This window comes from Pristiophorus japonicus, chromosome 14 (assembly GCF_044704955.1).
Source record: "Pristiophorus japonicus isolate sPriJap1 chromosome 14, sPriJap1.hap1, whole genome shotgun sequence".
Lineage (NCBI taxonomy): Eukaryota > Metazoa > Chordata > Chondrichthyes > Pristiophoridae > Pristiophorus > Pristiophorus japonicus.
The window spans coordinates 10641447-10655509 of NC_091990.1; the positions used below are offsets into that span (position 1 = coordinate 10641447).

A 14063-nucleotide genomic window follows, 5' to 3' on the forward strand; every position below is an offset into this window, starting at 1 on the left:
CCTTGTCAAGCCCCCTCATTGGGCCCAAATTTGGCCAGTATAGATTTCTGGCGCACTCACCAGAGGTGCGCCGTTTTGTAGAACTCCAAGGGCGCCAAAAATCTTCGGGCCGAGTTTGACCGCTCCCCAGCCTCTCCTCCATGGTGGCGTAGCCATGGCAACTGGATTTGGGGGCGGAGCCAGGTCCCGGCGCTGAAAACAGTGCCGGGACCTCTGCACATGCGCTCTCGAGTGTGCGCGCATGCGCAGCAGCTCCGAGCCCCCAGAATCTGAGAGTGTGTGATGCAGGCTGTGTGGGAGGGGCCGACGCTCACCATCCCTATCCCGGGCCGAGTGGCCTGCCGCACAGGAGAACCGCTGCCTACCCTCGCTGCGGGCTACAAGAGACAGGTTGGTGGGGAGAAGAGTTTTGATGGGGGGAAGGGGAAGCGTTTTGATCCGGCGGCGGGCGGGGGAGTGGGGGGGAGAAAAGAATCTTCAAAGATTTTCCAGTACTTTAATATCTAGCTATCTTTACTAAAAAGATGCTCAGTTTAATCAGGCTGATAGCACCTACACCCTGTCCAGTCTCGCTGCTTGGGATTTAAAAAAAAACTAGCATTCCTATCATAACACTGTCATTTAGAGGCTACCTGCGCTGATCTCTTAATTCACCGCAAGGTTTTTCTGAGCAGACACAAGTGGCCTCATACGCTGGCCTAAGTTAGTTTGGAGTAACTTTTAACTGGCCAAACTTGCTTAAATGGTCAAAACCGGCGTAAGTGGCTGGTAACGCCCCCTTTTGAAAAAAAAACTAGACTAAATAAAAACCTAACTAACTCACTTACACTGGAGCAAATTAAATGGGGAGAATTGCGATTTTTAAGTTACTCCAAAAAAATCTAGTTGCTCCAAAAAAAACGGAGCAACTCCTGGGGAAACTTGGGCCCAATATCTTAGAAGTTTCAATAAGATCACCTCTCATTCTTCTGAACTCCAATGTGTATAGGCCCAACCTTTTCTTGGTGACGATCTTATATTGATGGCCTCTAGTTATGCTCTTCCCCACAAGTGGAAACATTCTCTCTGTAGCCACTCTGTCAAAACCTTTCGTTATTTTAAAAACCTCTATGAGGTCACCCCTCAGCCATCTCTTTTCAAGAGATAAGTGACTCAGCCTGTTCATCCTTTCCCGATCAGTTCTAGTCTCGTCCTTGTAAATCTTTTTTTGCCCTATCCAGTGCCACTATACCTTTTTCATAATATGGCATATCCTTTTTATAATAACGGCCCACAGTTGAATAGCCTGCTGATACTCTGGGCTTACACACGGAAAATGGCCGTGTGGGAGAGATATAGAGGACTGCTGGAGCCGATGGAAGTGTGTTCCAGCAAGGCTTAGCGCCAAGGAAAAAAAGTTGTGTGTGTCCTCACTATATGGAGTTGCTGATATTGTAAAAGCCCCCTAAAGTACGTTACCTGTCTACACACTGTGCGGCGAGGCAGGCTGTTGTCAGTATGGTTTTAACATGGGACAGCCATTTAGAAGCCTCCAGTTTACTGAGCCACCTGTCGATGCTGTTTGATTGGTCATTACAAGCGTCCACCAGCTTACTCAGACTTTCCTGAAGGACTCTGCCTCTGCAATAAAATAAAATACATTGAAACATGTTAGAGAAAAGCTTTTTGAGTTCTCGTAGTTTTACTGACAGTAATCCATGAGAAAGAATGGGGCTACAAGTGTTGTTCTGAGCTGTTTTGTGATCCTTACGGATTTAGAGAGTAGACTGCAGAAATTGTGGTCTAAATATTCAGTTAAGTTGCACTCATTTTACAGGCGTAAGATAGACGTTGCAATGTATGCACCTGTGAGTATGCTCACAGGTTTGTGGAGCTGTTCAGTTGGGAGTGGCTTAGCCAGTCACATGATGTTTACAAGAACTCAATAAAACCCCAGCCAGTTGGGTCTAGGTCATCCACAATGAGGTATGCAGTTGCGAGTCTAGTGGATGACCTGATAATGCGTAGTGTCCTAACTCGCACAAGTCCCGCTCACCCATCATCCCCTGTGCTCGCTGACCGACATTGGATCCGGTTAAGCAACACCTCAATTTCAAAATTTTCATCCTTATTTTCAAATCCCTCCATGGCCTCGCCCCTTCCTATCTCAGTAATCTCCTCCAGCCCCACAACCCCCCCGAGATATCTGCGCTCCTCTAATTCTGCCCTCCTGAGCATCCCTGATTATAATCGCTCAACCATCGGTGGCCGTGCCTTCTGTTGCCGAGGCCCCACACTCTGGAACTCCCTGCCTAAACCTCTCCGCCTCTCTACCTCTCTTTCTTCATCCAAGACGCTCCTTAAAACCCACCTCTTCAGGCGCTAATTTCTACTTATGTGGTTGGGTGTCAAATTTTTATCGCATAATACTCCTGAGAAACGCCTTGGGATGTTTCACTACGTTAAAGGCGCTATATAAATACAAGTTGTTGCTGTTGTTGTAGTAGTGTATGCCTTTGATAATAAACCAACTAATTCCTAATAACAATGTGTTGCTATGAATTCTTAAGCAAAGAACCCATGGAGCAAATACATTACAAAACATGCAATAGAGTAGGTGCTGCGTGTGCATTCTGAGCCAGAATTGTGCCGCCTGCCATATTGGTAAAGGCATCAAAGATGGTGTCTAATGTCAGATGCAACTGAAGCCTGAGGTGGACTATCGCCTACCTGTTCCAGCGCAGGGATTGCTCCCTGTGCCCAGTCCGTGGCGGCCAGCCAGCCCAGACCAATCTCTCGGCCTGCGCTACTGACATTGCATGTCTGGTGCTGCACAAACTAAGGTACAATATGAGGACAATGAGCTCACTAACATTTAAAGGGAAGTCCAACTCTCCAGCTAAACCTCTGCAACCCAGTGCACTGTTCCTCTTCCTCTCAGGTAAGACGGAATCCAAGTCAAACCCTTAAGTTACTTAAGTAACCCTGGAACTCTAAAGTGACAAAGAGCATTGTAATGCTCAAAGGTTTGTAGAGCTGTTGCTCTCTATACGGGAGTCCTCCCTTTATTTATTGGGGTCTTGGCCGGGAGGGTGTTGAACGAGGCAGTCCCTTGCAATACATTTTTAAGTCAATTCACGGACTCCTAGGCTGCCGGCAAGCAAATTTTAATTTGACCGTTTAAGATTCACAAAGTTTGGTTTGTTAATTTGTCGGTTCTAGTGCCCCTTTAATAAAGGGCCACTTGGCTTTATAGTTTAATTAAAATAGTTGTAGAGCTGTTGCATTGTGAGTGGCTTAGCCAGTCACGTGATGTTCACAAGACTCAATAAAACCCCAGCCAGTTGGGTCTAGGTCATCCACGATGAGGTATGCAGTTGTGAGCCTGGTGGATGAACTGGTAATGTGTAGTGTGATTGTTAAACCTTTGTTAATAAACCAACTATTTCTTAATAGCAATGTGTTGACATGAATTCTTAAGCAAAGAACCCATGAAGCAAATACATTGCAAGCATGTCTTGGGAAATTTAGCTGTGAGCTTATTGGCACACACCGTAAAACAATAACTGCTTTTAGAAACTATAAGATAAAGCTAACTGGTAAAACCTGGATAGTTTTAAGATGAATACGTCAGGTCAGATCAAACATTTGTATTGAGGTGACAATGTGCCACATATAACCCAGCAGTCTTCACTAAAATGTTTAACTTTTTTTTGTCTTCTTTTGATGGCCCTTTACAAAAATTACAGTTGGTAATATTCTCCAAGGCTTGGAGTATTTCATCACCTCGAGTAACTGAGTGCGTGTCCCAGTGGGTTGTCAGGTGAATGACATGGACAGTATCAGCGCGGAGGTCCATGGGATCGATATCCGGCTGTACAGAAGCCCAGCTCCAGCTGTCTGATAGCAATAACATCGATGGAGGTCTGTTGATCACACACGATCCCAACACAATTTGTTCTAGTAAGAAAAATGGTGTTTCTCCACTCATTTGGAACTAGACTGACCAGGTTGTTGCCAGGACTGGAGAATTTTTAGCCATGAGGAAAGTTGGATAGGCTGGGTTTGTTTGTTTTCTTTGGAACAAAGAAGGCTGAGGGGAAACTTAACTGAGACATATAACATAATGAGGGGCCTAGATAGAGTGGCTAAGAATGACTTATTTCCCTTAGCAGAGAGGTCAATAACCAGGGGACGTAGATATAAAGTAATTGGTAGAAGGATTGGAGGGGACTGAAGAGAAATTTCTTCACCCAGAGGATGGTGGGGGTCTGGAACTCAATGTCTGAAAGGCTGGTAGAGGCAGAAACACTCAATGCATATTAAAAGTACGTGGATGTGCACTTGAAGTGCTGTAACCTACAAGGTTATGGACCAAGAACTGGAAAGTGGGATTAGGCTGGATAGCCCTTTTTTGGCCGACGCAGACACTATGGGCCAAATAGCCTCCTTCTGTGCCGTTAAATTTCTATGATTCTAGTACAACATATTTGGAGCAGGTGATTGCTTGCTTGTATATGATTTCCTTGCATCCACTCTTGCTACCAATAGTACCGACATATATACTTCGATACACTGTGAGGAAATGATTAGAGGCTAGTTCACTTGTATTCATTACCAGAACATGTTTGCTCTTGCTGTCAGTGAGAGATGAATGCTTTAATGCAGATGTGCTGAAGGTAGGTTAATCTCAAGTCCTGGCATGTTACAGCTTCATAAGAGGCAGGCCAGAACTGTTCACTAACAGAGCTGTCAGATCAGACTTACTAAATTTCAGGTCATCCAAGAACCGAATGACAGATCGTATTAGAAAGCTCAGGGCATATATTCTTTGCACTGTAGAATAACTAACCTCTCATCGGTTTAGAATGACAATACGGCAGGTTTTCCTGTGGCAGTGTCCGGGAGTATTGCTTGACCTAGGCACAGCTCGAAGAGGGAAATCAGGCAGGGAGGAGGAAGAAAGGCTTGCATTTCTATAGCGCCTTTCACAGCCACCAGACCGCCCCAAAGCGCTTTACAGCCAATGAAGTACTTTTTGAAGCATAGTCACTGTTGTAATTTGCGCACAGCAAGCTCCCATAAAATGCAATGTGATAATGAGCAGATAATCTGTGATTGAGGGATAAATATTGACCAGGGCATCAACACTGCTCTTTTTTAAAATATGGGATCTTTAAGTCCACTTGAGAGAAGGGCCTTGGTTTAACATCGCATCCGAAAGATGGCACCTCTGACAGTGCAGCACTCCCTCAGCACTGCACTGGGAGTGTCAGCCTAGATTTTTGAGCTTAAGTCTCTGGAGTGGGACTTTGAATCCACAACCTTCTGACTCAGAGGTAAGGGTGCTGCCCACTGAGCCACTGTCTGACCACAGCTGACGCGAGTGCACATGTATAAGGGAATCTGTCTGATTTTCTTTCCATTTAAATTCAGCATCCCTCTGAGGGGCCTGTTCTGTTTTCCCGCCCAACTTTCCTCCATGCACCGTTGCCAGGTGACCCAAAATATGCCCAAGTGCAGGAACAGGAGGATTTAGTCCGATATTTCTTTAACATTTTGCAGAGAGTCACGTTTCCTCCACCACTGCTGCTGTAACTCTATGGAGAGAGGCCTCAATACGAGTGTTCCATTCTCCTCGCACTGGTCAGTGGGTCAATTCACTATGCGGTCAGTTTAACCCCAGCGGGAGCAGGGCAGGTCCGGGTCAGATGGCTATTTTCCATCCTGCCAAATTTTACGCTGCGCTCACTGAACCTGCCCGATTCCCGCCCAGCAGTTAGGTTAAAATTGCCCCCAATGATGCTTAGAGCATCACGGTTCTGATCATTTAAAAAAAATCCCAGAAAGATATAGCAATAATTAATAGGGTAGGGGTAAACTATAGGACACATATTTCAAATTGTAGAAAGCATCATAGGCAGGACAGTAAAGAATTTTCATCCACATAAGAACATAAGAATTAGGAGCTGGAGTAGGCCATTCGGCCTCTCGAGCCTGCTCCGTCATTCTCTTTTACCTCGATTCCAACATCCCACATTATCCCCATGTCCCTTAATCCCCTAGTTCCCAAAGATTTATGGACCTCTGTCTTGCATATACTCAACGACTGAGCATCCACAGCTGGTGATTGAGTTTTGGACAAGTTGCAGTTTATGGACGGTTGGGTATGTAAGGCCAGCAAGGAGAATATTAGAGAGACTGTGCATTAAGATTAAGAACGTATGGATAAGGGTTTCAGCAGTGGAGGGGGTGAGGTAGAAGTGGAGATAGGCTATATTCCAGCCTATCCAATCTTTCTCCTAATGGACATGAGGTCACATAAAATGCCATTACAATTCAGAATTGTCTTCCCCCCTCCCACTCCCCCATCAGAAACGTTGTTCCCTTACCCGACAATTAAGGAGTGGCTGTTCTGTCAGCCGGTCGGTTTCCTTACCTGTCTATGGGTCTGTGCAGTCTTTTCCAGTTCTGGTAGTTAGCTTTCGATTCAAAGCCCCCACCCTTGACCTTGGCCTGATGTGCAGCTTGTATCGACCTGGTATCAATGATGTAACCCTCCTTATCAGCCTGAAGAACGGCGGCCAGGAAAGATTCATCCTCTTTACACCTCTTTCCATTGGCCCCAGTCAGTGGCTGGCTGCTCCGCATTATTACCTACAGGTAACAGTATCTTCAGATCAGTCTACACAGTGAAAACAGGATCATCCAGACCCGAGTCTAATTCACTGCACATTAACTGTGCTGAAAAATCAAATGCATATCGTCTCTCCTCCACACAACCAAGTGTATATATTACTGGTATATTACAAGGTCTTCTTTACTCATGGAATCGACTAAATGTTTAACCCTTTACAGTGGCTCAGTGAGTAGCACTCGCTCCTCTGAATATTTAGGCCACAATTTCTGCAGTCTGCTCTCTAGAATCTGAGGCTTAATTACACAAACTCCTTCTCCGTATCTGTTGATGGTATGAGGTACACCTTTAGGGACTTTTGTTAACGATTAGTTTCCCACCACATAGGCGGTCCCTCCAGTCGAGGATGACTTGCTTCCACGTCAAAAAGTTCACAGGTGTTTCAATGAAGGACCTAATATTCCAGGTCCTGAACTACATCCTGAAGGGTGGAAGATGCCTGTGCGTGGATTTTTTTAATGTGGGGTGGCCGTTGCACACCAGCCACCACACGGGCTTGACAGAGCTCGGTCTTGGTCCAGTGGCAAGGGTTAACGAAGATGACTGGAGTCCAGCTCTGCTGCACGGACCTAGTGCGCTCACATATCGCAGTGTGGGCTGGGCCCGTGCTGCCCCTGGGCCCTCGCCCCTTCTGGGCTCCGAACTCGTGCCTCTCCTGCGCCCCGATCACGTCCCACTACAGTCTCTCGCCGATCCTTCGTCCCGACCTCGCCGCTCCTGCTGTACCTGCCCACGCTCCAATCACCGACCTGGACCTTGGTGACATCCCTCTTCTGCATTGTTCTCCTGCTCCAGCTCGTGTACGTGGGTGCGCTGAGTACAGCAGTAAAATGTTTTTAATTCATTCACAGGATGTGGGCATCACTGGCAAGGCCAGCATTTATTGCCCATCCCTAATTGCCCTCGAGAAGGTGGTGGTGAGCCGCCTTCTTGAACTGCTGCAGTCCCGTGTGATGAAGCTGCTCCCACAGTGCTGTTAGGGAGGGAGTGCCAGGATGTTGACCCAGCGACGGTGAAGGAACGGCCGACATATTTCCAAGTCAGGGTGGTGTGTGACTTGGTGGGGAACTTGCAAAGTCACCAGGCTGATTCCTGGGATGGCAGAACTGTCGTATGAGGAGAGATTGGGTCGACTAGGCCTGTATTCACGAGAGTTTAGAAGAATGAGAGGGGATCTCATTGAAACATATAAAATTCTGACTGGGTTGGATAGACTGGATGCGGGGAGGATGTGTCCCCCTGGCTGGGAAGTCTAGAACAAGGGGTCACAGTCTCAGGATACGGGGTAGGAAATTTAGGACCGAGATGAGGAGAAATGTCTTCACTCAGAGGGTGGTGAACCTGTGGAATTCTCTACCACAGAAGGCTGTGAAGGCCAAGTCACTGAATGTATTTAAGAGGGAGATAGATAGATTTATAGACACAAAAGGCATCAAGGGGTATGGGAAAAAAGCGGGAATATGGTGTTGAGATAGAGGATCAGCCATGATCATATTGAATGATGGTGCAGGCTCGAAGGGCCGAATCCTGCTCCTATTTTCTATGTTTCTATGTTAAGGCAGACCAGGCCGCTACAACTCCACACCCCTGCCCCCTCCGCACCGCCACTTAAAAGAGCAGACGGGGCCTCGGTTTGACGTCACATCCAAAAGACCTCCGACAATGCAGCGCTCCCTCACTACTGCTCCTGACAGTGCAGCACTCCCTCAGCACTGCACTGGAGTGTTAGCCTGGAGTTATGTGCTCAAGTTCCTGTAGTGGGCCTTGAACCCATAACCTTCTGCTTCAGAGGCAAAAGTGCTACCCACTGAGACACAGCATGAATCTGTTTGAAGGATACTAACACCGACTAAAGTGCAGCCCCACTGCACCGATGGCCGTGTGACAGATCTTGTACCACCGCTACAACGTACATAACAACAGAGTAAAATTCTCACCATCCCATTGGTTTTGTGGTAGTAACTCAGCACAGGAAAACGACCACTCTGGCGAAACCTGGCCACAGCCTTGAGTGCCTCATCATCGACAGACGTGTGAACAATCAGCGCATCAGGGTAGCTTGTGCACACAGCATAGTCTTTGTTCACATAACTGAGCCTCCAGTTATCGGTCTAGGCGAGAAAGACACTGTTAACACTCAGCTTTTTAACGAATTTCTGAACAGCGAGGGCATTTGTTGCTTCGAAAATGAATGGTTACGCTGGCGGTGGAACACAATGGAGTACCAGTGTGTTGCCAGATAAAGTGATAGGTTGCAAGTTCCTGCTGATGTGGAGAGCTCCCCGCGCCCCTCCCCCCCCCCCCCCCCCCCGCCCCTTAGGCAAGATACCTTGGGAGAGGCTTCCCTAAGGCAGTAATGAACAGTTAAAAAAAAAGACTTGCATTTATATAGCATCTTTCACAACCACCGGACCTCTCAAAGCACTTTACAGCCAATGAAGTACATTCGGAGTGTAGTCACTGTTGTAATGTGGGAAACGCAGCAGCTAATTTGCCCACAGCAAGCTCCCACAAACAGCAGTGTGATAATGACCAGATAATCTGTTTTTTTTGATTATGGTGATTGAGGCATGAATGTTGGCCCCAGGACACCGGGGATAACTCCACTGCTCTTCTTCAAAATAGTGGCCATGGGATCTTTGACATCCGCCTGAGAGAGCAGACGGGGCCTCGGTTTAATGTCTCATCTGAAAGACGGCACCTCCGACAGTGCAGCCCTCCCTCAGCACTGCACTGGGAATACCAGCCTAGATTTGTGTGGTCGAGTCCCTGGAGTGGGACTTAAACCCACAGCCTTCTGACTCAAGAGGCGAGGGTCCCACTGAGCCACAGCTGACACAACAGTAAAATGAGCACCTGTCCACCTCCAGGCAACCAATCTGTGGGTGACGTTTTAAGGCAGGTACAAGCGCAGGTGAGCCAGAACGTGGCTTGTGTATGATATGGGGACTGGCCCTCTTTCCCTCCCTGAATGCCAGGATGCACTGGACACTAATGCTCCAATTCAGCCATTTGCAAACAACGTCTCTGCGAAAGGAGCCTGGCAGAAAAGCCATCCTGATTTGGTCATGTGGCTTTGCAATCAGAATTTTTAAAAGACAAACAAAAATGATTGCGTGGACCACAAAAGCGTTTAGTCTGGGCTGCCTAGCAACGACTATATTTGAAAGGTCTATCTTCAGCGTCTAAAGCAAGGTCAATGTTTAAATTGTTCCTTTCATAATTCAGCGGTTGCAGCTTTGATTACCCAGTGGTGCTTGTCATTTTAATGAAGTGGCTCCACATTACATGTTGGCTGCGTGAGGCAGAGACACACCAAATCACTGCTGCTCATCTCTCCACCCACCCCCCCCCCCCCCCCCGCCACTCACACTCCCAGCAGGATATGGGGAGGGCAGCTCCACAAGAATAAAAACGGGAAAACCTCAATGAAATACATTGAAAAATAAAAGATTATTTCATAAGGAGCAAGAGTCGGCCATTTGGCCTCTCGAGCCTGCTCCGCCATTTAATAAGATCACGGCTGATCTGATCCTGGCCTCAGCTCCACTTTACCCGCCCGCTCCCCATAACCCTTGACTCCCTCATCGTTCAAAAATCTGTCAATCGCCACCTTAAATATATTCAATGACCCAGCCTCCACAGCTCTCTGGGGCAGAGAATTCCACAGATTTACAACCCTCTGAGAGAAGAAATTCCTCCTCATCTCAGTTTTAAATGGGCGACCCCTTATTCTGAAACTGTGCCCCCCCCTAGTTCTTGATTCCCCCACGAGGGGAATCATTTCATTTTAGTCTTTGATTTTCTTTTTAATGTATAGGTTGAATGCACAGTAATAAACTAACATGCAAAGACAGCTGAGTGAACTGTTCCTCAGGAGTGAATACATCCCAACCTTCCTGAAGGTTCAGTGTCTTTGGCCGATAAAAGAAGGGGTACATGTGACTGGTAGACTCCAGCGATGACAAAGCCTAAAAAAAACAAAATCACAGCAGATGGACATTGTGTCAAAGAAAGGCACCGGAGACATCAGTGAAAACGTCACACGCTTACCACAATGACGCAACATTTTTGCCCTTATGGAGGCTAGCACTAAAATTATGACATGAAGTGATTTGTAATACAAACTACTATTGTATTTGTGTCATAGCACAATTAGTGTTACAAGTTGTGACTATTTTTCGAAGTAATATCACAAACACACTAAGCTAGCCTCCCCCGCCGCTCCCTGCACTTACGCACGTAAGAAAATGACGGGCAGGCAAAGACCGCTGCTCCATCAAGCACCCGCAACACTCATGGTACCTGGAGCATCGTGACCAATGTTCTCTCTCATTTTTTGGGGGGATGGACAGTCTCTTTAATGGGCTGCACGTTCAAATTTCTGCGCACACGCCTTTTTCCATTCCTTTCGAGTCTTTCCATTCCATTCCTCATCCGTGCCTTTGTTACTCTAGACTTGACTATTCCAACGCACTCCTGGCTGACCTCCCACTTTCTACCCCACGTAAACTTGAGGTCATCCAAAACTCGGCTGCCCATGTCCTAACTCACACCAAGTCCCGCTCACTCATGAGCCCCTGTGTTCGCTGACCGACATTGGCCCCCGGTTAAGCAATGCCTCGATTTCAAAATTCTCATGCTTGTTTACAAATCCCTCCATGGCCTCACCCCTCCCTATCTCTGTAATCTCCTCCAACCCCACAACCCCACGAGATATCTGCATTCCTCAAATTCTGCCCTCTTGAGCATCCCTGATTATAATCGCTCAACCATCGGTGGCCGTGCCTTCTGTTGCCAAGTCCCTAAGCTCTGGAACTCCCTGCATAAACCTCTCTGACTTTCTTTCCTCCTCTAAGATGCCCCTTAAGACACACCTCTTTGACCAAGCTTTTGGCCACCTGCCCTAATTTCACCTTCTGTGGCTCAGTGTCAAATATTTTGTCTTATAACACTCCTATGAAGCGTCTTGGGACATTTTACTATGTTAAAGACGTTATATAAATATAAATTGTTGTTGTTAAGAGCCGCTGACCATGACTAGAAATGTCCTCACCCCACCCCCATCTCCGGCCATGTAAAAAAAAAACAGGGGGAAAAAAAATAACCAATAAGGGAAATAAATCTCTGGAAAATTCCTCCCCGACCCCCTGAGGCGATCAAACCCAGTCCTGGAGATCATAGCAACCATGTATACATTAACAGTCAATCTACTTACCTTCCATATTCTATGATCCTTGGCCCGGTGTATCGGTGTCCTTGACTGTATTAATGCCCCAACTGGGCAATGAAGAAATCAATTCTAATTATTTTCCAGCCAGGTACCGATGGAGACCATCGCTTCACATAGTATTCCCCCATGCACCAAGAGTTGTGAATCGATTTGGAATGATTTGTTAGTCATCATTTTGGCTGCGAGGATCAGAACCAATAATGAAACCTGCCTGGATCTACCATGACTGATTGCTTAACACTGCCGTGCAGCAAAGTGAAGGATATCGGTGGGGAGAATGCGTATTTTTCACTTGTGGGGCCCTCCGTGATCCGTTGCTGTATATGTGAAGAAGGGTTTCCCACATTACAGCACCTAACCTCAAAACAGGACTTCAAATACCAACATGGCATTTCCAACCCCATTAACCCGCAAATTTCATGGCTTTTTTTGTGCCCGAATACAAAAAAGTAGTCACTGTGCTTTATAAAGTCAGTTATTCTGTGAAGGACTTTCAGTTATGAAAATGTGATGACGCACTCTATAACACCAAGTGTCAGCTGTGGCTCAGTGGGTAGCGCACTTGCTTTTGAGTCAGAAGGTTAGTGGGTTCAAGTCCTACTCAAGGAACTTAAGCACACAAAACTAGGCTGACACTCCAGTGCTGAGCTGCGGGAGTGTTGCACTGTTGGAAGTGCTGTCTTTCAGATGTGATCTTAAACCGTGACCCTGTCTGCTCTCTTAGGTGGATGTAAAAAATCCCATGGCATTATTTTGAAGAAGAGCAGGGGAGTCATCCCCTGTGTCCAAGCTAATATTTATTCCTCAGTTAACATCAAAAAAACAAATTATCTGGTCATTATCACATTGCTGTTTGTGGGAGCTTGCTGTGTGCAAATTGGCTGCCGTGTTTCCTACGCTATAACAATCACTACACTTCAAAAAGTACTCCATTGGCTGATTCCAACCTATTCTGCCTTACTTCCTACGTGAATGGCACAGTTCCTATCTTCGATCCAATGGGCTCGAAATTCCGCTTCTGTTGTTACCAGCCTGCGAGTTTCAGCCCAGTCAAAGTAATAAAGAAAGAAAGACTTGCATTTATATAGCGCCTGTCATGACCACCAAAACGCTTTACAGCCAATGAAGAAATTTTTAAGAGTGTAGTCACTGTTGTAATGTAGGAAACGTGGCAGCCAAACGTGGCAAGTTCCCACAAACAGCATTGTGACGATGACCAGATAATCTGTTTTAGTGATGTTGGTCAAGGGATAAATATTGGCCCCAGGACACTGGGGATAACACCACTGCTCTTCTGCGAAATAGTGCCGTGGGATCTTTTACACCACTCAAGAGCAGACGGGGCCTCAGTTTAATATCTCATCCGAAAGACAGCACCTCTGACAGTGCAGCACTCCCTCAGCACTGTACTGGAGGATCAGGCAAGATTTTTGTGCTCAAGTCCATAGAGTGGGACTTGAACCCACAGTCTTCTGACTCAGAGGTGAGTGTGCTACTCACTGAGCCACGGCTGAGAATAAAACTGTGATCTGCTGAGTGCAACAGCAGCATCTCTGTCCTAACATATTGTTTTTTTAATTCCTCCGACATGTGGAATAGGGATTGCTACCGATACTAAAGCACTCATTCATCAGTTAGTACCTCAATGGAGCGTGCAATGTTCAAGCATTCTTCCATCCCTGGTATCTCCAGGTACATGACACACAGGTCTTTACATTTAACAGTTATTATCCCTGAAGACCCTGCAAATCTGGAAAAGAAAGAAAAGATTTAGTGTTGCTTAAACGCTTTGAGGAGCGTGGATATCGGAATCAAACACAAACACATTAAGATTCTTTTTACTGATTTTCAGAAGTAGGATCATCAGGGATGGCTTCTCTGTTTCTGTGTTCTCGCCTCGTGTTCTGTAATATACAGAACTAGGTTTCTCGTGGGCCTTTAATTGTCGTTAAAAAAAAACCCTGTCTGTTTCTTAGCGTTAAAAACGATAGACAGATTTTTAAACGATAAGGGAGTCATGGGTTATGGGGAGCAGGCGGGGAAGTGGAGTTGAGGCCAAGATCAGATCAGCCATGATCTTATTGAATGGCGGAGCAGGCTCGAGGGGCCATATGGCCGACTCCTGCTCCTAATACCTATGTTCTTATTACATCA

General features: G+C 46.5%; 1 protein-coding gene across 2 annotated transcripts in view; it reads right to left on the minus strand.

Moving 5' to 3' along the window:
- The window catches only part of LOC139279712 (myotubularin-related protein 9-like), a 50480-nt gene that overhangs the window by 16257 nt on the left and 20160 nt on the right, over window positions 1-14063 (minus strand). For both annotated transcript variants that reach the window (XM_070898868.1, XM_070898867.1), the window contains 5 exons: window positions 13551-13659; window positions 10522-10647; window positions 8614-8787; window positions 6419-6636; window positions 1459-1620 (listed from right to left, as the gene is read on the minus strand). In XM_070898868.1, coding sequence (XP_070754969.1) covers window positions 1459-1620; window positions 6419-6636; window positions 8614-8787; window positions 10522-10647; window positions 13551-13659 — 789 coding nt within the window. The remainder of the gene's footprint in view (window positions 1-1458; window positions 1621-6418; window positions 6637-8613; window positions 8788-10521; window positions 10648-13550; window positions 13660-14063) is intronic.